The sequence below is a fragment of the Corythoichthys intestinalis genome, chromosome 8 (genome assembly GCF_030265065.1).
Source record: "Corythoichthys intestinalis isolate RoL2023-P3 chromosome 8, ASM3026506v1, whole genome shotgun sequence".
Classification (NCBI taxonomy): domain Eukaryota; kingdom Metazoa; phylum Chordata; class Actinopteri; order Syngnathiformes; family Syngnathidae; genus Corythoichthys; species Corythoichthys intestinalis.
This window is the reverse complement of record NC_080402.1, coordinates 28,866,743-28,893,881: the sequence shown is the minus strand read 5'-3', so window position 1 is coordinate 28,893,881 and position 27,139 is coordinate 28,866,743. Positions and strand designations below refer to the sequence as shown.

The following is a 27,139-nucleotide window of genomic DNA, read 5'->3' as shown; positions in this document are numbered from 1 at the left end:
TAATTGTGGTAATATTTCTGTGTGCCCTCTACTTTATCTATTTTCAGGTTAAAACAAACAAAAGTTGAACAGTTTTCCCCCTCCCTTAAAAATGCGAAATGCACACCAGAAAAAGCGTCGTAACTCACACAAAGTATTCTGAAAATGGTTGTCCGGGACATTGCAAACCATTTTAACATTTAGAACAATATAGAATATGACATACCACAAAAAAGAGTAAGAATTGTTTTGACTCCCTTTAAAGAAGTGAAGTCACAGTGTTTCAGTTTACATTTTTTTTGCACTAGTTAATGCCATCAGCATTTGACCTCATTGTTTGTGATTTATTATTGATATTTATGTTATGTATTTATACGTTAATAAATAATTTAGGTGTTCCAAAATGTTTTTTGTGGATTAATAAACTTTTTAAAAAATTGTTAATAAAGTAGTAAAAAAAAAAAAAAAAAAATTATTAGATTAGTCGACTAATCGTAAAAACAGTTGGCTGACTAATCGGGAGGAAATTAGTCGTTTGGGACAGCCCTAGTTGTAACCTGAAATCTGGTGACTTTGATGTACCATTTGGTTGCTTGAGGTTGTGGTAAACCACGATATCCTCTGGATGGTCCAGGTCACTGGCCAACTCCTTGATGTTCTCTCCTGTCTTACGATCAGCACCGAAAACAGCCCTATTGCCCATATCTGTCCAAAACACTTCATCCTGTTCAACAAGAAAACGACAAGCATAGATATTTCAAACACTCATTGCCATCACGCGATTGACCAAATTGAGAATGTATTTAACCAACCCAAATTGATAAAAAGGTTGATACTCAGCATTTCAGAGGTACAGTACTCAACTAAATAAGCCTGGCGGTGTTTACATATTTGAAAAAGCTAAACTTGCAAAACACTTCATTGCGCACACGCCTATATTTGAGGACACAGCAGAGGTGTCAAAAACGGTGCCAATAAAATCTCATTAAGGTACCATCTCAGGAAGTTAAAGGCACAACTGTAGAGTTGTAAGCTTGTCTGACTTGATTATTTATAAACTACTGACAATATAACTCCCAAATTTCCTGTTCAAACATTGTCATTTAGATTATGTATTTGTATAAAAATTAAAAATAGTCAAAATGTCCATGAAATGTCCCCAGAAAGTGTTTTGCCTTCACTCAAAATTGTAAATACATGTATGGATTACAGTCAGGTTTAAGATCTTTTTTTTCTTCTTAAAATCTTCACATGAATGTAACAAAATGAGAAAATACCTTACATAAATAGATCATTGTGACCACGCAGACATGTCATACGAAGTCGACCAAAAACATAGGGGGGTAGTATATGAACTAAAATTCCAAGTTTTTACAGTGGTATGAAAAAGTAGCTGTACCTTTTTGAATTTCTCACATTTCTGCATAAAATCACCACCAAATGTGATCTGATCTTTGTCAAAATCACACAGGTGAAAAAAGTGTCTGCTTGAACGAAAACCACCCACTTATAGATTTTCATATTTTAATGAGGATAGTATGCAAACAATGACAGAAGAGGGAAACATAAGTAAGTAAACCATCACATTTAATATTTATTCAACTTGTTAGGATAAACATTCAATAGAAAAAAATAAGATTGAATAGTTTTATGTTTGACAATTCAACACAAACAGCAGGTATGGTCATAGGCGTTTTTGACCTTTACACATACTATGGTCAAAACAGGTTATATACAGCGCAAAATAGTGAGAAAAAAAATTATATCTATCATCTAACACAAAAAGGGTTTGGAGGATATCTCTTTATGAAGTGAGGTGTTGTACCCATCACCTATCAAAAATATATACCTACATGCAATCAAGCTTCTCAAACACACATCTACATAAAAATTGAAAAGGTTTTAGTAAAGAAAAAATATATATAACATTGAAAAAAAGTATTTTAAAAAATATTGACAAGTGGTTCAGATCAGTTCAAAATTTTCAGGCATGCGACCCAATAAAGTTTTTTTTTTTTTTTTGCGCACTCAATAAAGCTTGAACAGGTCACGGAGCTGCGTCACACACAACGTCACACATCCTACTCTTTCGCCGTTTGCGCGCTGTTGTCACTTCTATTCGCCGAGACGCCGACTCATGCAAAGACAAAGACAACAAATACGGCTCATCTTCTTCCTTGAGTTAATGAAATAATGCATTAGCTTGCGTTAAATGTAGTTTTATATTCATTCTGCACGTTTCAAAGTCGCTCGCTCAAACCAACCGGCCGTTGCTTGCGTCGCATGCCTCCCTTTCATTAGTTGGCGCCTCGTTCGGAAATTTATTAAAAATGATCACATTCGGTTCGTCCTTCTTGACATCAGAACGGCTCTTGGGATATGTAGTCTTTTGTGCTGCTTTCGGTTTTGAAAAAGGACAAGAAATGATGGAAATATGGAGATAGATACATGGTCCATGCAGCGTTTTAATGCATATTTATGAGTGCAATAAAACTATAAAACTCAAATGACATTATCTCCCGTTTTTCTTGGTCGATTGACTTCAAATAAAAACTGGTGTGGACATCAACTTCCGCATTTTCAAATGAGACCAACCAGCGGCACGTGGGTGATGTAATTACAGCGTGACGAAGCTTCAAAGACGATATGCGTAAACGCGTCGCTGCCGACACGTTCGGTGTTAAAGGGTTAAGTCTCCTTAGGCAGAGGGTTCACTTACTTATTTTCCCCATTCTATCATTGTTTGCATGCTATCCTCATTAAAACATGAAAACCTATACAGGGTCCCCCCAGGATTGATAAATCTAAATTTTTTAATGCCATTTCAACTGAAAATTAATACTTTTCTTTCACCCATTATTTAGGCCATATTGAATCATATTAAATAAATAAATCATTGAACATCAAATTCAACCTCTATTACTAAGTGTGTTTGACAAAAGAATACACATATACTGAAGATACAATTAAAACACATTTAAAGTAACATTATAAAGTCTGTCAGAATTTTTTTAAACACACACACACGCACACAATAATTATGACAAAAAGAGGAGGAGGACAGGACTCAAACCAGCCATCTTCTGTAACTGGCTAGCCGCTAGTGCACCTGCCAAGACCCCAGTGAACATGGCTAACTCTCGAGTTAAAACGGCGAAATTCACATTAATTCGAAAGGCAAACCGAAATGTTTAAGCAGGTCCACTGCCTTCGCATGACCCATAAACTGCAACCTAAAGTATCTGGATGTAACTTGAGCCCCTATCACATACTCCAAAACAACGGGAATATCGCGGGACTTAACCGTGCAGCAGTTGTGTGTGAAAACAATTTCCCGTGTCGACTGACATGGGAAGCAGTATGCGTGAAAGCAGGCGTTAAATTCCTGGGTCACAGCAGATGGCTGATGACTTAAATATCATAGCGGCGGCCGATGTAACTTCCTTCCTCTTCGCAGTAAGAGGGAAAAGCGGTAAACAAACATCGCAATTATAAACATAGCAAGCTGGAAACAGCTAAATTAAACTGAAAACATGACCAAAATTAAAATGATAATTATTACGGCGGGCCGGGCCAGGGTTCTTTCTCGCTAACTTTTTGAAATAATTATATATTAACGATGTATGAATGATAAACTAAGGAATACTTGTTATAAAATAAATAATTTGGATTAAAAAAAAAGAAGACGCTGTATGGTCACTGCAGAGCCAGAGCGTGCCTATACGCCCTTTTTAATCTTCCCCTCTGCGAGGCCGCAAAACCGCACCTGTTTATTTATATTTAACAAACTTTTCCAGCGTTATTTCGTTGTGTAAATAAATTTATAATGATCATAAATATATGTAGTCTATTTAAACATCAAGAAAATGTGCGTTTTTTTTCTGCCAACTGAGAATTCGTTACAAAAGGCAGTCTTTTATGCAGACATCGTCACAAATGTTATCACACAAAACGCGGGTCGGGCTTTAATACCCGCGGACCAGTTCGGGTCGGGCTGGACTTTTTAGGCCCGATTTTACCTCTATCTTAAAGTCTTGATGAGCTTAAATTGGCTGCAGTTTTGAAGTCGGGAGTGCTCCCTCCGGGAAAAAAAAACACGATTTGAGCAACATTATGTTTAACAAACTTTTCCAGTTTTATTTCATTGTGTAAATGCACTTATAATGGTCATAAAAATATGCAGACTATTTAAACATTAAGAAAATGTGCGTTTTTTCTGCTAACTGAAAATTCGTTACAAAAGACAGTTAAGACATCGGGAATGCTCCCTCTGGAACAAAATGTCAATATGACCAACATTGTGACAGCCGATGCCGACCAAAAATGACGTAACATCCGAAACAGATCACCAATGGACTCATTTGAAGTATATGACTGGTGGTCTGTTTTGGTGTTCAGAATCCACAATACTTCTGCCTGCAGGGTTTTCGTTCCACCGACAAACGGACGCATTCCCGATGCAGAGGTGGATGGATTCTCTGTTTTGCCGGTTGTGGTGGTTTGGCACGCACGAGTTGCATTTCGATTTGTAGTGCAGTGCATCGTAAAAATTCTATGCATCATCTTCGGTATGGATTAAAAAAAAACAAAAAACTTTGTCGCGGATATAATTTAGGCTACACTGAGATGTTCTTGAAAATTAAGACCACGGTGAAAAAATTCCAGACTTACAACAGCTAATTTAATACTTTTAATACCTTTAATAATGGAAAACTAAATTCAATGCTTTTTTAATACTTTTAATAACCCGCGGGTACCCTGCTATAAATGTTTGGGTGGTTTTAGTTAAAGCAGACCCTGTATTTTCATCTGTGTGATTTTGACAAAGATCAGATCAGATTGGATGGTGATTTTATGCAGATATGTGAAATTCCAAAAGGTTCAGATACTTTTTCACACCATTGTATATACCATACCTCAATCACCTACGAGGTCATAAAATTCATAATTTGACCAAATGATGGTGCAAACATATCACAAAAATCCAGTGAGACAGTTTTTTTTTTTTAATATCACAATAATCAACGATTGCAGCCCAGGCTACCAATTTTAATGCGTCCAACCCAAGATCCAATCATCAAAAATAATACAAATTGGGAGAAGTCAAACCAGATGGAGCTGCCGTTAGTAAACATTAGAGACTTGCCTCGCAAGAACAATCAAGCTCCTTTTGCAGATTTCCACATTTATCAATGGTGAGTACGCACTTTATTATTTCCCCTTTCTTTTTTAACTTTAGAATGTTAAAACGCAACTTTAACATAATTTGCATAGTTAACATAGCTTTTAAAATTGTAAATGTAAACCCTAACCCAAAACCCAAAAATTATTTGTAGACTCTCAATGGAACGTTCTTTTATATCTCATGACATCACTAACCTCAAACACAGCCAGAGAGAGAGGATGTTCGAGTTTTTCTTTACTGTAAATCACAGTGTTTCTAGTCCCTCCGTTGACATCCACACTTGACAGTGTGTGTAACTTGGAGTCCACCCAGTAGAGACGCTGGTTGACGATGTCTGCCCACGATCAACAAACATGTGACTAGTTATTATACAGGAGCTTCTTTGCTCATCATCAAGTGACACATGATGGATGTGATCTTACCAAGTGTAATTCCATTGGGCCACAGAATGTTATCAGTTACCAAGGTGACACGGTCAGCTCCGTTCAAACCGCTCTTTTCTATCTTGGCCTCCTTACCCCAGTCTGTCCAGTACATGAAACTGACAAAGACATGACTGTTTGAATCATGTGTAATGATTAATCCCTCCAAATCTCCTCACAGTTAAAATGGACTGGACGTCTGTCCTCGTCATTGGAAGCCTATGAGTTAAACACATAAAGCGCACATACTTGTTCATAGGATCCACTGTTATGGCTCGGGGTTCGTCAAGATTGTCAGCGATCAGTGTCTTCCTCTTGCTGCCGTCCATCGTCGCCACAGAGATGGTTTTTAAAAAACTGTCCGTCCAGTAGATGTTGCCATGAATCCAGTCAACGGCGAGGCCTTCCGGGGCCTCCACCTTATCGCCTATCACCACGGTGTGCGCAGAGGATTGGTCGGCCATGTCCAGCTTGGAGCTGTGAGGAGGAACAGTCACAGATATGTAAATGGTGGACTTCAAGGATGTTTCGTCAGACCATGTTAACATAAATACTAGTAAAAAAATCCTTAAATAAATTAGAACAGCTATTTAAAGGGAACCTTGGACTTAAAGATTTGTAGGCTCTAATAAGCCATAATTGTTCTCTTTACTAAAATATGTTATTAGAAACACATAAAATATTGCCATTGATTTAAAAATCTACTAGTTCAGGGTATCCATAAAGTGTCTTTACCATTTAGAAAAAATATTAAAAATGCAATTGATTAGATATTTTATTCAGATTTGTTCTATTGTATTCAGTGTTCATTTAAGTTTTTTATTATACTGCATTTGTGTGTTTCAGGGATCCTGTTTGTTTTAGTGATGAGGCAATCTTTCATGTTTCAGGGAAACTGAACAAACACAATGTAAGGATCCGGGGATCAGAACACCCCCACTTGGCTAGAGAAATTGAGCGTAGTAGCCCAAAGGTGAATGTGTGGTGTAGGATCATGTGCAATCGAATATTTGGTCCATTTTTATTCATCGAGACATCGATTTCTGCAAATGTTTACCTTGACCTTTTAACTGAATATGTGGCACCACAACTGAATGACCTTCAACCAACCATCAATTTTCAGCAAGATGCTGCACCACCACATTGGGGGCTGCATGTTCGTGGGTTCCTCAATCAAACATTTCCAGACCGATGGATTGGAAGGGATGGGCCATTTCCTTGGCCGCAACTTTCACCAGGTATCACTCCCCTGGACTTCTTTCTATTGGGCTATGTTAAAGATATCATGCATCGAACAAAGATAAGAGACATTACTGACCTTAAACGAAAGATTACTGATGTCATCGCCACAATTGATGAGGCTATGCTACAGCGAACATGGCAAGAAACTTCAATAAATGCTGAATACAATAGAACAAATCTGAATAAAATATCTAATCAATTGCATTTTTAATACATTTTTGAAATGGTAAAGAGACTTTTTGGACATCCTGTATAATACTTAGTAGTTTATTTAGTTTTGACCTACGGAGGGCGAGATGTTTTAGGCGACAATGGACGCTCGGGGTGATGACGTAGATTGTCACTGTCACTCGACTTATACCACCAGGTTACTGCAATTCCTTCTACTCAGCGAGACGTCCAACACATGCGCTAATCAGATAAAAGCGGCGAGTACTTTCTATTTGTGTTTTAATTCAGTCTCTTATTACCTTTTTATTTCCTGAAAATAATTTTACGTGTTTACCTCTCATACTTTTAAGCATTGTGTTTTCTTGTGGTAGCTTGAAAGCAGATTGTTGATCTGTTGACCACATTAGTCACGTAGCATATTTATTCATTCATTTTCCAACCACCTTTATTTGATATTACTACGTCGAAGTATTTTCTTAAGGCATCTTTAGTAGGTTCTGTCTGTATGCATCTAAACAAAACAAGCAAAAAGTGCATGGTAGTACTTTGGGTGTCAAATACGCCTCTTGTATGATGTTTCACCGGTTTAGGACATTTTGACAGCACTTTTTTTCCTACTCTCGTCTTGTCTCATGCCGTCTTTCCTGTTCATTTAGCATTTGCTACTTGTTTTGTGAAATATCGACAGTGCTGTCATGCTCATCAATGTTCCTCTCGGCTTCAAATTGAAAGGGTTGAACAGATGACATGTTTATGTTGCTAGAGTCATACTCTGGAAGCCCGGCAGCGTAACCATGTGACATCACTGCCCTGCGACGCTAACAACAATGGCGACCTAGTAGTTAAACCAATTCTACAAATTGTATAAAAACAAAAACATCAAGAGTGGTTTCCATATCAAATTATTTTAACTCATAATAACGTTTATCTTTAAACAACTACAAGTCTTTCTATCCGTGGATCCCGTTAAGGGATAATAGCATGGGTATTAGACTTTTAGCACCGTCATTTGGCTAATTTAAAACAGTTAATCATTATGTATTCAACCTGTAGATTTTCTTGAAGAAAAGGTCCGACCAGAAGATGATCTTGTTAGGGATATCTATGTCTAGAGCCACTGCATCCTTCAAATCCTCCATCACATGCACGTAATCGCTGCGATCTACAGTCACCTTCCTCACATCATGCCTGTTGGCGAAGTAAAGTTCGGGCGTAGTGCCTGGTGGAGACAGTGAGATCAAAGTTGAGAACGTGATCTCCATTTTGAGCCATTAAATGAGATGCACAGTATTTGCATGTTTCAAGCATTACCAGCCACAGCTTTGCACGTCGTGGTGGCCGGGTCCATTTTGTAGCCGTCTTTACAATCACACCTGTAGCTGCCCGGCTCATTGATACAAATCTGACTGCAAATGTCTGGTTGCAAACATTCGTCGATGTCTGCAGGTGGTGACAAGGTCCAAGGGAAATGCTCAGTTCTCATGAATATTTTGAACGTCACTCACTCACTAGTCCCACATTTCCTACCACTCACCTTCACAGTTTTTGTCGTCCTTCAGTGTGTATCCAGCAGGGCAGGAGCAGGTGTAGCCGAGTTTATGATCAACACAATCATGGGAGCACCCAACGTTCCCAACCAAACACTCATTAATATCTGTGGAGACACACACAACCAAAGTAATTAACATTTATGTAAAAGAATGATTGTCTTCGTAAAGTCTCTTTTCAGGGGCGGGGGGCAATGCTCTTAAATTAAGTGTCGCCTCATGACAACCACTTCCCTGAAGCTAACTCAATTGACTCAAACATATGCCACTCACATTTTCCAGTCTATGAGCAGTAATGGTGACATATAAAAGAGCAAGGAGGGGGAACAAACACCTACCACACAATCCGACCGGTTCATCCGAACCGTCATGACAGTCTTGCTGCTTGTCGCAGACCTTGGTCATGCTGATGCACTTCCCGCTTCGACACTTGAACACAGTCGGACCATCGCATGCGTTTTCTAGTGAGAAGAGGACAGTATAAGATAAGTATAAACACATCAGTTGTTTATTATGAACGTTGATTGTACAAAAGATGAAATGCGTAAAATAGATCTCCAAATGCACAGTCGCACACCACCACAGTATATCTTGACATAGTCCTATTATTAATGTAGCATTGGTTGTAAATTGCAGGAATTTATTAATATTTTGACTCAATCTAAAATTACAATCATGTAAACGTATATTATAGAGCGAGAGAGAGAGAGAGAGAGAGAGAGAGAGAGAGAGAGAGAGAGAGAGAGAGAGAGAGAGAGAGAGAGAGAGAGAGAGAGAGAGAGAGAGAGAGAGAGATACTAGTACATATATACACAGTGGGGCAAATAAGTATTTAGTCAACCACCAATTTTGCAAGTTCTCCTACTTGAAAAGATTAGCGAGGCCTGCAATTGTCAACATGGGTAAACCTCAACCATGAGAGACAGAATGTGCAAAAAAAAACAGAAAATCCCATTGTTAGATTTTTAAATATTTTATTTGCAAATCATGGTGGAAAATAAGTATTTGGTCAATACTAAAAGTTCATCTCAATACTTTGTTATTTACCCTCTGTTTGCAATAACGGAGGCCAAATTAGAGTGGAAAATAAGTATTTGGTCACCTACAAACAAGCAAGATTTCTGGCTGTCAAAGAGGTCTAACTTCTTCTAACGAGGTCTAACGAGGCTCCACTCGTTACCTGTATTAATGGCACCTGTTTTAACTCATTATCGGTATAAAAGACACCTGTCCACAATCTCAGTCAGTCACACTCCAAACTCCACTATGGCCAAGACCAAAGAGCTGTCGAAGGACACCAGAGACAAAGCTGTAGACCTGCACCAAGCTGGGTAGACTGAATCTGCAATAGGTAAAACGCTTGGTGTAAAGAAATCAACCGTGGGAACATTCATTCATTCATTCATTCATTTTCCATGCCGCTTTTCCTCACGAGGGTCGCGGAGGTGCTGGAGCCTATCCCAGCTAACTACGGGCAGTAGGCAGATTATTAGAAAATGGAAGACATACAAGACCACTGATAATCTTCCTCGAACTGGGGCGCCATGCAAGATCTCACCCCGTGGCATCAAAATGATAACAAGAACGGTGAGCAAAAATCCCAGAAGCACACGGGGGGACCTAGTGAATGACCTACAGAGAGCTGGGACCACAGTAACAAAGGCTACTATCAATAACATAATGCGACGCCAGGGACTCAAATCCTGCACTGCCAGACGTGTCCCCCTGCTGAAGAAAGTACACGTCCAGGCCCGTCTGCGGTTCTCTAGAGAGCATTTGGATGATCCAGAAGAGGATTGGGAGAAGGTGTTAGGGTCAGATGAAACCAAAATAGAACTTTATGGTAGAAACACAGGTTCTTGTGTTTGGAGGAAAAAAGGGTACTGAATTGCATCTGAAGAACACCATACCCACTGTGAAGCATGGGGGTGGAAACATCATGCTTTGGGGCTGTTTTTCCTGCAAAGGGACCAGGAGGACTGATCTGTGTAAAGGAAAGAATGAATGGGGCCATGTATTGAGAGATTTTGAGTGATAATCTCCTTTCGTCAGCAAGGGCATTGAAGATGAGACATGGCTGGGTCTTTCAGCATGACAATGATCCCAAACACACAGCCAGGGCAACAAAGGAGTGGGTTCGTAAGAAGCATTTCAAGCTCCTGGAGTGGCCTACCCAGTCTCCAGATCTCAACCCCTTAGAAAATCTGTGGAGGGAGTTGAAAGTCCGTGTTGCCCAACGACAGCACCAAAACATCACTACTCTAGAGTAGGGATGGGAATCGAAATCAGATTCCAATTCGGAACCGGTTCCGAGTGTTTCGAGGCCTCGACATCACAATGAAAAAGCCTTAACGATCCCTTTAACGATTCCTAAAGACGCGTATTGCGTCGTGACGTGTGTTGTTGTCCAGACGCATCAAACTAGCATGGCGCCAAGAACCACTCGCTCCAAAGCTTGACTACACTTCACCAGGAAAGAGTGTGAAAATGAAAGGTTACGACGGGTAAGCACGAGCATTGCAGCCATAAACATAACAATGACAGCACGTAGGTTCAAACGCTCGAAAGTGTGTCTTCACTTCACGAGGAAAAATTACAACAAAGCGACTTGCAGTCATTGCAAGGTGGAGATAACTGCATCAGGAGGGAATACGACTGCGCTGTCCTCACAGAGAGGCTAAGGCTCAGACCTGGCTATACAGCTAGCTAAACTCCCAAATGACAATGCAGAAGACGTTGGTATAATTTGCTGACTTTATTCAACCATCACTTGAAGAGTGAAACTAAGAATAGAAATGAAACAAATCAATTTTGTCCCCAATAACAAACAGGTTTGCATCAACGTAAATCAGCGATGATTAGCTGCTAATAACAGTAATAACAAATGGTTAGCATTCGTCCGCTAGCATTAGCACATCGTTCAAACCACTACACAACTGGATTTAAGTGTCCGATCGCGAGTGGAAACACAACAACACAAAAGATGATACATACAGGCGTTGCCTCTGTAGATATTAACATTAACAAAGAACGTAGGCTCGTAGAAGTGTTTCCCTCTCTCACTAACTCGCTCACTCACTTGGATGCGGCATTTCTTCTTCGGGTGTAAGCGCGCTCTTCTTCACGTGAGCGCGTTCTTCTTCGCGTGAGGAAGCGCAAGGGCGCCCCCACTTGAGCGTGTAAGCGCCACAAAAACTAAAAGGCATGCATTTCAATGTAAAGGTAAATAATACACGTTAACCCAGCAGTCCCCAAACTGCGGCCCGCGGCCCAAATACTGCCCGCCTCCACATTTGGTCCGGCCATTTTGAATTTTTTTTTTTTCCTCAATCGTGTTATTTATTTCCTGGCCTTTTCCTTGAAGAATTCAGAGAGGGGTATTTGGTTATTATCTATTTAATTAATAGTGTTTTTATTAATTATTATTATTATTATTATTATATTATATTATTATTTTTATTTTATTTACTTTCATTCCGTGAAGAATCCAGAAAGCGTTATTTGATTGTGGCTTTCTGAAAAACAATTTTTTACATTTATGCACTTCTGCAATCGTCACACTTTTTCTGTTACAAACTGACCCCGGCCCCTCATCAGAGAAGGGAAAAGTTATGTAGCCCTCACAGGAAAAAGTTTGGGGACCCCTGCTTTAACATATATTGCCAAAGGCAGAACAACAACCTATCTGCCAATATATACCAATATTTTTTATTTCTATTAGATAAATGTTTCAGTAAAATGTTACAGATTCTTGTGTATTTGCCACTTATTGCCACAGTTAACATTGAGGCTTTGGGCCTCTTTTGATCTCGTTATGAGTTTGTAAGGCTGTGACTTCTGATTAAACAAACTCGATGCCAATCAAAACGTTTGTTCTTCTTTTTCCCCAAATTAGAATCGATAAAGAATCGAATCGTTAAGCAATATCGATAATGGAATCGGAATCGTAAAAATCCTATCAATTCCCATCCCTACTCTAGAGGAGATCTGCATGGAGGAATGGGCCAAAATACCAGCAACAGTGTGTGAAAAGCTTGTGAAGAGCTAGAAACAACGTTTGGCCTCTGTTATTGCCAACAAAGGGTACATAACTAAGTATTGAGATGAACTTTTGGTATTGACCAAATGCTTATTTTCCACCATGATTTGCAAATAAATTCTTTAAAAATCAAACAATGTGATTTTCTGTTTTTTTGTTTGTTTTTTTTTCCACATTCTGTCTCTCACAGTTGAGGTTTGCCCATGTTGACAATTACTACAGGCCTCTCTAATATTTTCAAGTGGGAGAACTTGCACAATTAGTGGTTGACTAAATACTCATTTGCCCCACTGTGTATATATATATATACACACATATGTTTGTACAGTGATCCCTCGCGTCAAACATCGCGCCCTCAAATCATCGTGGATTTTTTTAATTTAAACAAAACACAACAAAAAATGCAGGATTTTATAGAGCTGTCCCACCCGATCAGGTACAGCCTCACCCCGGAATCCCACAGGGTCTGCCGTGCTACGCTCAGCTACGTTCCAAATGACCCAACAAATACGTTTGTATTGTAGTCAATACGAGGTGGTCCACATGATCTACTCAGCTCCGATTCGGACCCGCCTGAGTCCGGCCTCTCCGGTCCGTCAAAACTAAAATACGGACGGGGTCTATTTTGTTGTCCGTCACCCTGTGGCCGGATCAAGCCCTGGTGTGTAGCATGCACCAAAAGGGAAATAGAACAGCAGCAATATCCGTTTTTTCAAAGTAAATAATGTTAATAAAAGTATTATGCATCTAATTTTAACTATGAACTGAACTGAATTTAACTGTAGTTAAACTGTACTAATGGCCTTTTTGCATTTTTGGCACATATAGGTTTTCTTCCTGAAAATACTGTCACAATAATAAACTTTGTGTTGATCTGATCATATAGTCTGCTCCGTCTTGCGCATGCACGTCTAGAGTCCCGGGTGTACGGACCGCATGAGAGTCGTATGCATTGGGCATTGGGCATCGCAGGTGGTCTGCATCAGAGCTGAGCGCCGCACAATTAAGTGGGATTCGGGGGTCACTCTCCTTCCTGAAGCGTTTCTTTCGCACCAGGCAGCTGCAGCATGTTAACGTAAACGATGAGTGACAAGGGAGCTCCAATAAAGTGGCCAGACAACTACATTTCAAAGGCCACCGCCTCGTTAACTTTTTGAAGATGACTGTAGTCGCTTATGGCAACTCATTGTGTTGTGTTGTGCGCTGTTCTAAGCAGCATGAGTTGATCTAAGAGGACTCAATGAAACATTTAATAAATGATTGTACTTTGGGAAAAAAAGGAAAAAAATCATGTCTTCTATGTATCTCTTTCCAATGCTAAATTTCAATAAATACATTGAAAACACAGAAACAAATAGTTTTTTTAAATGTAAATAAGCAACACCTCTATTTAACGGATTTCGATTATGGCGGAGGGTCCCCATTGACCACGAAAACAAGGGATCGCTGTATGCACACAGTACATTGTGTTTTACTTTTTAAAAAGAACTACAGATAAAATACATAACATTTTGAGCAATGAATTCAGTGATCACTCATTTTTCGTGGTTAGTGAGGACCACCCCCCACCGCGAAAATTGAAAATCCACGAAATAGAGGCAGATCTTATTTATACACATTTTTTGTGTGTGTGTTAAACGTATTTACAGTGATCCCCCTCTACTTCACGCTTCAAACATCGCGCCCACAGCCCATTGCAGATTTGATTTTTTTTTTTTTTTTTTAATTAAAAAAAATAAAAATAAAAATGCAGGATTTTATAGATATGCCCTATCTGATCACGTAAAGCCTCTCACTCGTCCCTCCTGATGCGTTTCTTTCTCACCAGGCAGCTGCAGCTTGTTAAAATAAACAATGAGTGACAAGGGAGCTCCTCTTAACTGGCCAGACAACTGCATTTCCAAGGCCGCTGCCTCGTTAACTTTTCAAACATTGGCTGAAGTCCTATTGCAACTCATTGTGTTGGGTCTTGTGCTGTTCTAAGCAGCAAGAGTTGATTTGAGAGCACTCACTCAGTAAAGAATTCAATAAAGAATTATACTTTGGACAAAAAAGGGGAAAATCATATCTTATATGTATTTCTTTCCAATGCTCAATCTAAATAAATACATTATACATCGCCCCCCAAAAAAATTATCTTCGAAAAATGAGGGATTACAGTATTCAGTTTTAACAGCGTTGGAAAGAGATACATATAAGACATGTTTCTCCCCAAAATATAATTTTAAAAAAACTTAAGTATATTTTAATAAATGTTTTTTAAGCACTGCAAATGTAATAATTATGATATAAGTGAAGTGAGACATATATTAATGAAAACGATGCATATACATGCATATTAGACCAGTACAAAAAAAATGAACTTTGGAATGTTGCTGCTCCGGAAGATTATACTAGTATTTGTTCCTTTCCTTGACAATAACAACTAGTACAAGAAATTTCATGTTCATAGTCCTTTTTTAGTTTCCCTCAAGTTGTCCACTAGTGAACGCTCTCTAGACGTTGCCTCCAGGGTAAGGGATAATTGACAAACTACCAACTTAGTAACGCAAAATGAAAACAGAGATGTGCGGTTTGACGACAGACACACACACAAAGAAATGTGCGGTTTATTGACCTCCAAACACACAAACAAAATGACACTCGCGGTCGTTCACTTCTGCGACAACAGCGCAACCTTCGTCCGAGTTCCAGTTGGGGTGTGACTATATATTGAAATGGTGATATATCGTGATGTTTTGCATCCCAAAAGGTTATCGATACGCTCATGCCCAGAATCGAGATAGGTTCCCAACCCAAAGTTTCAAGCAGTTTGCGCCGCATTCACTTTTTGGACGATGGGCAGCCACTGTTGGGGTTCCAGGCAGTCTGGCGGCCTTCCGCAACCTAAGCATTCGACGGATTGTAAAGGGTTTGGAGATATCTCAAAGCTCCCACATGTGTGGAAACACGGGAGGTGGAGAACCTGTCCAGAGGACCACCAATCGGCCACCACTTTGGATCACTTTGTTGGTCAATTGTGGTAACGCAAAAGGGAAAAACAGTCTTCGAGGGCATGGAGATTAATTGCGTACCGAATGACCCCAAACTTCACAAAGATGTCTTATACCTAAAGACAACAAAAGTAGCCTTGTGGAGGAGAAATTCAAAAACTTTGAAAAATAACCGTTATGCGATGGACCGGCCAAATGCAAAAAGCTTAACATTTTTAAATAAAATACTGTATTTATTATTTTCTTAATTGAATAAAATCTGTGATGGACTGATGGCGCAAAGTTTGAAGCGCGAAGTAGTGAGGATCACTGTATTGAGATGCACCCAAGAATGGAAATGTATCAAAATGTAAAATAAACAAGAAATTTGCAACTACACTTAGCAACTTTATCTATCCTTTAAACTTTACCAAAACAAATCAGTTTTATCTGTAGTCCCATCTAAATCTTTTGGGCAATGCACACAACACAACTTAATTACCGGCATTTCCAAGCACATAAAGGTAACGGTGAATTGTTAAAATACAAAAATAAATGAATAAATAAATAAAAAATTGGGAAAAAAATTGCTACGCAGTTTTTCAACAACAACAGCAAAAAAATCTTGTTGGAATAATAATCTAAAATAATAATAATAAATTAACAATTAAAAATGAAATAACAACAAAATCACCTGTTTGGCAGTCCATCTCATCACTGGAGTCAGCGCAGTCGTGCACTTTGTCGCACTGATGGCTGCCATGGATACATGTGCCATTACCACACTGGAACTCGTCTGGGCGACAAGTAGGGTGAGCTGGATAATGAAAAAAATATAATGACATTAGAACTAATCATGAGGAAATTCTGGGCTGGGTACAGAGATAAACAAAACTAAGTTGGTCTAAATTCACAAAAATATTATATTAACTCACAGCAACTGTCTTCATCCGATTTATCATTGCAGTCCGTGTCACCATCACAGCGCCACGTCCCGTAAATGCACTGGCCATTAGCGCACTGGAACTGATCTGCTCTACAGGGCTTCAGGTGGTTTTCCCCACAGGTCTCGGTCGACTCGTCAGAGCCGTCTGAGCAGTCCAACTCACCGTCGCAGCGCGAGCTATAGGACACGCACATGGAGTTGTTTCTGCACTGGAATTGCTGGGGGCTGCAGGTCGGTTTCGGGCAGGTGGCCTCGTCGGAGCCGTCCGGGCAGTCTTTCATGTTGTCACACACCCACAACTTGGAGATGCAATGACCCGTTTTACAGCGAAACTGGCCAGGTGCACACTCCTTTGCCACTGTTGTTGAAAAGGCAGAAGAAGGGGATACATGCCAGTACAATGACTGCTAATCTGGTCTGTGCTTCATGAACCATTTTGAGCCTACCACATACAAAATTGAATAAATTCCCAGTAATTTACTTTGATATGAAGCAAAGGGTCATAATAGTTGTGAATATGTATTTTACAAAATCTGATAAGACAATCTGTGTGTGTTCAAAACTGCGATGTAGACAACTTACTGCAGTTTTCTTCATCAGTGCCATTTAAACAGTCCGCTGTGCCATCGCAGTGCCAGCTTTTAGGCACACACTGATTGTGGGGGGCACCACAATCAAACTCTGTGTCCAGACACTTTCTGGAGTCTGAGGACGCAAACAGGAAGTATGAATTAACTCACTGGAAGAAAGTGTACCGAGGAGAAAAGATATGCAAGTCCATTTATACTACTAATTGCTCTGACTGAATGCTTTTCTTGTTTGAGTGAACATCCTGACGTGAAAAATATGTGTGCTATCTCATAAATGAAAGAATATTGTGTCAAAATTACTTAGGTACATTGATGGTTGGTTTTCTGCAGATACTCTGGCTTCCTCTCATTTTCTCAAAACATGCATGCAAAAAGTATCAACACAACAGGATTTCTACAGCTCAAGGCAAGTTAAATTCAAGACTTTAAGACCGTTACAAGCCTTTACTGACTTTACATCTAACAAATACACGTAAGGCACTGGAGGAATTTAGTACATTAAACAGGAATAAAAATACTAAATATAGAAAACTAAATTGAACAATAAAGTAAAAATGAGAAAAATCTATAATCATTAAAAAAAAAAATAGATAAAAGAAAAATGTGTGTGGGGGGTGCGTGTGTAAATAATAGATCTAAAAAAAATAATTTAAGTGGCGTTTTAATGGTTTATATTGAAAGTGTTTGCATTTAGTTTTATTGATTTGGGTGGATACATTGCCTTTTAGTCTGCCTCATTTCACATGGTTGAATCCAGGTGCTACCTGTTAAGACCAACATAAGCGAAGTTTTTGTTTGAGCTAATGTTTTTTTTAAATGCATTTGTAATTTAGTTCAGGTATATTTAGCCTATTTTTGTGGGAATATTTGTCTAAACCATTTGTTAAGAGCATTGTAAAAGTTTGCATTTTATAGCATGAAAAAAGCATTTTATAGCATTTAAACTAGTGGACTTTTGCTATGTAAGTTAGCCAATTCTTCTTTTGTTGTACATAGACCCACATTTATTTATTTTTTTACACCGTTTGAGGCTCAGCTCAGGTAACTTAATTTTTAATGTTCCTTATCCGATTACTCGATTATTCGAACTAATGGTTCATCGATTAATCGACTACTAAAATAATCGATAGCAGCAGCCCTAATTTAGACGTCTATCACTGTCAATACCAGTGAATGAGCTCGATGTAAATTTAAGCATCAGGGGTTAAGACCAACTCGATAACAAACCACAATCGAAAAGGAAAATTTTAAAAAATATAAACATTGAATGTCAGGTAGTATGTTCCAGTCGTTGCTAAAAGTCGCGCCCAACCATATGATATGGACGGGAGGCACGTTAACAGAGAATCACCTAAATGCATCAATTTTATTCTTACCACAAAGTCTAAATTTCTTGCAAAAGACCTGCAAAGTCAAGATTCTCACTGAATTTCATTTCATGACAGTGCTATTGTTTAGTTACGTCTAGGTAAAATCCTGCGAGAACCAACAAGATTGGCACCATTTCACTCTCAAAAACTGTAGAAGATGGGACAAGTTTGAAAAGTAATCACATGTAACATGATAAATGGTATTTGTTTAATTAAATAACACTAAGTGTTCCATTTCAGCAAAAAATCTATCCGTTTGGTGCCTTTTCTAGCCGAAAGCAATTACATTAAGTTGCATACAAGTGTTCACATTCTAAGGACTTTTGAAAATAGGATTTAAGACATTTTAATGCCAATTAAGGCTTTATTTTCAAAAAAGGAATGCATTTTCAAGGATTTTCAAGAAACCTGCAGACAGTAACAACCGAATATGGCAAAAACTTACCGCAGTTTTCAGGCAGTTCATCAGTTCCATCGCCACAGTCATTAAAGTTGTCACACACCCACCTAAGGGCGACACAACGGCCATTTGCACACTTCAGCTGGTTGGGGCTACATTCGAATGCTGTAAAAGTGAATGACAAAGAGGAACAAAAACAAGTTAAATGAGAACATAATCAATACTCATAGTACGTGGTAGCGAAGTGAACTTGTGTCAACAGCATTAAAGAAAAAAATACTGGTAACATTGTTGACTTCAGATAACAGGAAAGTGTGAATACAACTTTTACCATTGACTTTAGAAGGTTCGGCCCATTCTAAATGACCATAGTAGCGTCTAAAGAAATTGAATAATCTGCCTTAAAAGGACTGCAAAATTTGAAAAAGCAACCTATCACGCATGCTGTCATCCAATCTCACAAGAGTTGATATCCATGAACATCCAAGTATTTAATAACCTTGGATAAGCTTAGGCATTTTTTTTTTTTTTTTTGCTACTTGAATTCAGGGACCTGCTGAAGTTATGAAATACTTAATAGAAAATGCTGAAAATTTCATTTTGTTGTGTCAATTTGCGGTTATTTTAGTTGAAAGTTTAAGGTTTTAACATGTTACTAAAAACATTTGTCAAGGCTGAATCTGAAAAAAAAATGTAGTTTGTGGTTCATTAAGGCTGTACAACAATAAATATGGGCAATTGTCCCACCCTTAGAAAATTACTGTATTTTCGGCACTATAAGGCACACCTAAAAGCCTTAAATTTGCTCAAAAGCTGAAAGCGCGCCTTATAATCCGGTGCACCTTATACATGAATCAATTTTGAGCCGCAAAAGTTTGTTTTTTTTTTGTGACAGATTTATACAAATTTGCAAACAAAAACGGGCTTACAAAATTGCACCATTATAATAAGAAAACCACAAATGACACTCTCCATCATAATATACAAAATCTTACTTGCTTGCCATGTTTGTATTCATACACGCACACATACACAGCCTTTATATTTCAAAGAAAGAATTGTTCACAGTGGCCTGGTTTGGTTCCTTTTTTCAGGACACCTTGAACTTCATTTCCAAATTGTTGTTTTCTTCGCTGACCAATTACAAAAAGACAAAAAAATTCCCCTCAAAATTTGAGTAAATAGTTTTATATTTTATATTTCAATATAAGCAGCAGGTATAGTCATAGGCGTTTTTGGCCTTTATACATGCTCTGGTCAAATACAGTGCTTACATTGCAAAACAGTGGAAAAATTATAACCCATCTAACACAAAAACGGTGACTATGGAAAAGAAAAAAGTTCCCCTCCACAACGTGATGTAAATGTTGCACTACATGTTTTACCTTGCTGTTGTGTTGCTGTTTTTTTTGACATTCCCTTTAGCGCAGCACCGTCTAATGGATGCATAAAATAACCCCAGCCTCTACTGTAGCGTTTATTCTATGCGCTTTATCATGCGGTGCGCCTTATAGTTCGGAAAATACGGTACTTTGGCATATTTACTTTCGAGATCATATACTCAACAATTAAACCAGCCTGCGGGTCAAAGCTCGGAAACTGCTAATCCTCCACGTGTAGCTCATGCGGTTCAGTCATTGGAATTTCCTCTATGGAGGGTGTGTGCTTGTGATGCTTCTGAATCACTTTTCCTTCAAGACAGTGGCACGAAAAGGAACTGTACTATCACACCACCAGCTGCCGATTGGTCCCACAACATTGTCGCCAAGGAAACTTGAAAGCAGGAAGCGCTGGCTGGCTGACAATGATGTGTTTAAATTATTAGCAGCAGACTCATCACCTGCCCATAGAAATAATTCGATCCTGAAAATTTCATCAACAATCACCTTCTCTCTGCTTTGAACCACAAACCACCATCTCAAAGGCATGTGACGTAAAAATGGAAAGCTTTTCAGCATTTACAGGAATAGTTTCCAAAGTGAGTGCAGCTGTTCTGTTAAAGTACACCGATAAATAGACCACACCATTTGCATTAGCTCTGAACCGAAGTCCAACTTTCTCCTGAAAAGTCATGCACTACTGTCAAGGGAACTTACACTCTTTTCATTTCCCATCACGACGTAATTTTCCCCCACCACCTCTTGAATTAGGTCAAGAGCCATAAAATGACGCACAATGTTTACTGAGAACCTACTTAGCCTTGTTGTGCATGAATAAGAAACAGATGCACCTCTAAATGCCTACTACAGATTATGGTGACAGTACATTGTTAAAAGTAGTTGCTGTGGCAACCCAGAATCACTTATAGAAGATGTATCTTATTTTGTGTTAACAGTAGTGTCAGTGCTAATATCAGGGTTTTAATGAACTACATATCATCATATATGACCAAGATAGCAGGATATAGTACCTCCAAAAATTGAGTAGAGTATGTTGCATTTGAGCACGTTTGAGTATGCGTTAGTAAGAATTTCAAAATCCTACGTACATAGGAACTATCCATTTTTTAAAAAATATTTTAAAAATGTATAAAACATTAAACATTTACATGAAAGCCAAATTAGAAGAGGAGCATAGAAAAAAAGTCATATTTACAGCTAGAGCATGGAATCTTTGGGCACCTAACGATTCGATTACGATTACGATTCAGAGGCTCCGATTCGATTATAAAACGATTATTGATGCACCCCCCTCCTTTTTTTTTTCAATTGTTTTGTACATTAGTTGCAAAATCCATTGTTCAAAAATCCTCTCAGGCTAAACCAAACAACTATTTTAGTATCAAGTTAACATATAACAGTGAACAAATATACAAACAGTAAATAAAATACTCCAGTCCCCATTCTGTCTCAGCAGCGTTAAACTACATTCAATTAATTTAATGTTGTTACTGTTGTTAAAATTCCATAACTTCCCTTCTGTCTACTTTCTACATGTCAAAGTTTTAAAACTGTTTCATCATTTAAAGATAGATACAAGACAAGATTTTGCCGATTTAGGAGTATTTTAGCTAAAAAGTTAATTAGGTTCGCTACAACAGAGCCTTCTCGAGAAGTCTACTGCTTTAAGATGGCGGCTGTTTACTAACGCCGGCAAGTCTGTCATTTCGCATCTCTGTTCATTAATACATGTTCTAACACCACCGTCGTGTGTCATTTTGCATCTAGGTCTACATATATATGATATCTACTGTAGCCGTATGTTTGTAGCAACTAGCAACCTGGTGTTGTTTGTAGCCGCTGTCGGCACGTGTCAGGTATGATTGGTTTTTTTTTTATCTAGTGGCATGAGTTGAACATGATATTTACTCTCGGTCCATTCCTCATTGCTTCCCAAAGACCGCGCTGACTGTGTTTTACTTCCGCTTTACCTGGTATAATTCAATAATCGGAATTTGGATGTTTGTGAATCGTTCTCGAATCTTCCACGACCGGATCGCGAATAATCTAAGAATCGAAAATTTCGCATGCCTCTATTTACAGCCCTTTTCGAGAGAAAACATCTTCCATAACTGTCCCAGACTATTCTATCAGTTTTAGTTAGCTTTATATGTCGCATCTTGAGTGGATTTTAATGAAAAGAAGAAAAAAAACAGCCAAATACCTCACATTTTGACAAGTTAGTCTCTTTCACTGATGAACTTTCACAGTATTTTATTGAATGAAACCACAGTTAAAACACACAAACGGGGGGAGGGGGGGACACCACAGGAGGCTGTTGTTGACCACAACACACACTGAACTAACATGCTCCTCTGTGCCACCTATTTTTTTATATATTTTTAATAAATACAAAATACAGTCCTTCTCACCTCTACAACTCTCGGAGCCTAGGAAAGGGGAAGGAGCATCATAAAAGACTACAGCTTCTACTTCTTCAACCAGTTTCCCTCTGGCAGGCACTAGAGGGCCATAATAGCCAAAACAGACTGAGATACAGTTTCATGAAAGAGCTGTAACTATGCGTGTGCCGAATACCGGTTTCAAGGTATACCCTGGTATGAAAACGTCAAGGTTTCAAAACCGTAAAAATAATCTGTCATACCGTCTCTAAGGTATTACCGGTAGCTATTTTTTATGTCCCAAAAATGCATGGAGAAATCCCTCACAAATCCCCCCGCCTGTTGCTCAATGTCAGTGAGTCAGCTGTGCTACACGATGGCCGGTGGAGGTGAAACTCCTGAACCTTTCCCCCCCCCCATCGAACAAAAATAAATCGCTGGCATAGGATTACTTTGGCTACAGAAAAGTTAGAGATGGCTGCGGCTAAGAGGAGGAGTGCCAACAGTCATGTAAAACATCTTTGTGGAGGGTGGCTGCCGAGGAGGAAATACCTCCAATATGATTTCGCATTCATACAAAATTAAAGGTTAGTAAACACTGTCATGAACGTTTTGAGAGTTAACGCCAGCATGTTTAGTGTGTCCTGCAGTGGTAAAATCTGTTTTTTTTTCTTTATGGCAACTGTCTGTGTTAAGAAACAGTGTGTGTGTAATGTAAACATGATACGAGTCATACACACGTGCTTTTTATGGAAAATAATTCAATTATTTTTATCCTGACGGTAATAATGAGTATAAGCTGTGGCTGTAGGTTTAGGCTCACCAAAAGGACTGCATTTATTTTAATTTTATATACAATATTTTGTTATTATTATTATTTTAACTTAACATTAAACTAATCTTCCAATTTGCTGATGTTTTGAAAAATATAAATCTTGTTCAATGTTTTTTTTTTAAACCTAGATATCTAAAAGTAAGACATTTTAGAGCTGTAATTGCAATACCGTGAAACCATGATATTTTGGCTTAACGTTATCATACCGTAAGAATATGATACGGACTCTTATGCACTGAAATGTCACCGCATTTCACTGCTAATGCCACAACATTGTCACATGCAGCTCCCTAAGTAATGTTCTTAGACCTCTGTCTCAATCTGCGTACTGCATCAGCTGAATAGTGCATATGCAATGTTTGCACAGTTCCATTATTGCATTTTTGCAGTTACATCAATATCTATGCACTAACTGTCATTTGCACTATCATGTCATGTTGGCTATCTGCCTCATTGTTTAAGTAAAAATGTAAACTAAATGTAAGTGTAAATTGCCTTATACACACAATTGTGCTCTGTTGCGTTACTACTTCATCACTTGCTACCAGTCACCTATTCACTTTATTCACAATCCGTGCACAAATTAGCCTTATTGCACTTTTGCTTTTGTTTTATGTGGCGCACGTTATGCCGAAGTTTTATATCTCGTTGTATTCTGTACAATGACAATACAAGCTTTCTATTCTATTACTGGCACCCATGAGGTGAAAATAAATACCTCTGAATTTCTTCTGTTAAAAAAAGAATCAAGTGGAAATAATTTATCAAAATAAAATATACAGTGTATCACAAAAGTGAGTACACCCCTCGCATTTCTGCAGATATTTAAGTATATCTTTTCATGGGACAACACTGACAAAATGAAACCTTGTAACAATGAAAAGTAGTTTGTGTGCATCTTATATAATAGAGTTAATTTATTTTCCCCTCAAAATAACTCAAAATATAGCCATTAATATCTAAACACCTGGCAACAAAAGTGAGTACACCCCTATGAAAAAAATGCATATCTCTAAATGTCCAAATTGAGTACTGCTTGTCATTTTCCCTCCAAAATGTCATGCGACTCGTTACAGGAGTGCTGTCAGCATTGCTGCAGAGATTGAAGAGGTGGGGGGGGGGGGGGGGGGGGGGGGGGGGGTCAGCCTGTAAATGCTCAGACCATACGCCGTACTCTACATCAAATTGGTGTGCATGGCTGTCACCCCAGGGGGAAGCCTGTTCAGAAGACGGTACACAAGAAAGTCCGCCCGTCTCATTTGACCATAGAACATGGTTCCAGTAATCCCTGTGCTTTGTTGACATGTCTTCGCAAACGGTTTGCAGGCTTTGTTGACTCATCCAAAACGAGAGAAAAAACTGCCGCATTTATGTCTGCATGTCCTGCTGAAAAATACGATACTCCTGGTCTTTTGGTCTTTTTTGCCATCTTATCAAAATGGTTTCTAAAATTTGATGACAACGCTGAAAACAAAACTGAAACCGATTCCTGATCTCACGCACACAAGCCGGTATTTTCGACAGCAAAATACGGCAACCCCACTTGAACAGTGTCTCTGCGTCATCTGCTTTGCCCATGCGATTGATAGATAGATAAATAGATACCCACTAAAATTACCGTATTGGCCTGAATATAAGACGGCCCTGATTATTAGACGACCCCCTCTTTTTCAAGACTCAAGTTTGAAAAAAAGACTTTTTGAACACCAAATTGATTTTTATACAGAAAATAATTACAGTACATCTGAAACAAATGATTATAACAATATATTTGAGAGAAAAAGCATCTTATTTTGCCTCATTCAAATCTTAATATCTGAACATTTAAATATGTAAACTAAAGTGCAATCACATTCGTAAATGAATGTCTTCTGGTTTTTGAAATGTAAATAAACCATTCTATTGTGATAAAACAAGATTACAATAACTGCATTAACCATCAAAGTGAAGTCTAACTGTAACTGCAGTCTTGAAACAATTCTGAATAAGGAAAAACATTGCAATAAAATAATGCAAACTGGTTAAACTTGAGAGTAGCTGAGATCTGTCATGACAGAACATTGCTTCAATGATATCTGGCACCATCTAGCGTCGTGAATGGGTATAATGTCTAGACCCCGAATATAAGACGACCCCCACTTTTTAATTCTTATTTCAATGCAAAAAACACCATCTTATATTCGGGCCATTACGGTTCCGCGAACCGGCTTTCGCCGGTTGTAGTATATGGACTACGTGTCCCATGATCACCCTGGGCTCATGCGACCAATGGAATGGGACTTGGGTGGGGGGGTCTAACGTAGCACATCTAGGTTGCTATTTGATGATATCTAGTGCGAAGTACTGGAGTGTTGTCGGAGCATTAAAAAAGTTAACATACGTCACAAAAGTCACCTCTGCTTATTACCGCAAAACAGCAGCATATGACCAGTGACTCGCTGTTTCGTGCAATGTCCAAAGGAGTATAACGAAACTTTTTTTTTTTTTTAATAATTAAAGATTTGTCTGCGAGCCAGATGCGGCCGTCAAAAGAGCCAGATCCGGCTCGCGAGCCATAGGTTCCTGAACCCTAATTTAAGTTTTCCAAAATGTTTTTGTGAATTAATAAGCGCCAACAAAAATTTAATTGCTAGATGAGTAAAAAATAATTATAATAACAATAATAATAATGGGAAAAAATTATCAGAATAGTCCACTAATCGTTAAAAAAGTCTGATGACTATTCAGGAGAAAAGCAGTCGTTTGGGACAGCCCGCGTTCCAACCCCGCCTTTCTGTGTAGAGTTTGCATGTTTGCGCCCATGTGATCCTCATGAGGATAAATGGCACGGAAAGTGAATGTTCAAAACACACGTTTGCCTCCAATACAATTGTCAATTTGAAACAAAGGCAATACTACCCAATTCACTTTCACATGCACTTTACTTTCACTTTCATTTCACCATTCGAAATAACTGCAAAAACCTATATAAATTACCTATAAAGTCCAAATACTACGAGATTAAGCAATGAATTGGTCCCTGCTAATAAGAAAAATTGCATTATACACTGGTTTATGTAGCAACAAACTAGTAGCAAAACACAAGCTTGCTGGATTTGTGCATTGATACTGGTCTTGCTAGTACAAAAACCAGCATATGCTAGATTTATGAACAGGGAAACCTATGAGACGTCCGGGTAAGACACGGAACACTGAAATAACTTCCGTGAGACACTTATAAGTAGAGATAAATGCAAATTTTGTCGAATTTGCACGTGTCATTCATGATGCAGCAAGCTATACTTGAGTTTACCGGAAGCCAAGAAACCGGCCGGGGATAGCTTTTAAGCCGTAGCTTCAACTTCAAATTCGGAGAATAGTTGAGCTTTTGTACTGAGCAGATAAAAACAAAAATACACATTTGAAGTATAAAAACAAGCACATTTTGTGATGACAACGCTCTTACCTGTCAGCGCTGAGCAATTCATCATCAGCATCAGGATGAGGAGGCACCTGTACAGTCGCCACATGTCTTGACACTTGCTATTTTTTTCTCAATACGAAATTTAAGACGAGATGGACGTGAGACTGCAGTGTGGAGACTCCAGCGTTTAGTCTAAACACCACGCAAGTCGAAGTGGCTAAAATGACTAAATGAGATTTTGAGACAGTTATGTTCTA

At 38.6% G+C, this 27,139-nt stretch overlaps 1 protein-coding gene across 2 annotated transcripts in view; it reads right to left on the bottom strand.

The window, feature by feature from the left end:
- ldlrb (low density lipoprotein receptor b) overlaps window positions 1-27,139 on the bottom strand; it is a 38,844-nt gene extending 11,705 nt beyond the window's left edge. The window contains exons 1-13 of one of the 2 annotated variants that reach the window (XM_057843536.1): window positions 26,925-27,139; window positions 18,909-19,028; window positions 17,086-17,208; window positions 16,493-16,861; window positions 16,252-16,374; window positions 8,885-9,007; window positions 8,534-8,653; window positions 8,311-8,439; window positions 8,047-8,218; window positions 5,836-6,063; window positions 5,587-5,705; window positions 5,359-5,498; window positions 562-703 (exon numbers count right to left, since the gene is read on the bottom strand). In XM_057843536.1, coding sequence (XP_057699519.1) covers window positions 562-703; window positions 5,359-5,498; window positions 5,587-5,705; window positions 5,836-6,063; window positions 8,047-8,218; window positions 8,311-8,439; window positions 8,534-8,653; window positions 8,885-9,007; window positions 16,252-16,374; window positions 16,493-16,861; window positions 17,086-17,208; window positions 18,909-19,028; window positions 26,925-26,988 — 1,972 coding nt within the window. In that variant the 5' untranslated portion in view covers window positions 26,989-27,139. The remainder of the gene's footprint in view (window positions 1-561; window positions 704-5,358; window positions 5,499-5,586; window positions 5,706-5,835; window positions 6,064-8,046; window positions 8,219-8,310; window positions 8,440-8,533; window positions 8,654-8,884; window positions 9,008-16,251; window positions 16,375-16,492; window positions 16,862-17,085; window positions 17,209-18,908; window positions 19,029-26,924) is intronic. The other variant, XM_057843535.1, reaches the window with a different exon arrangement.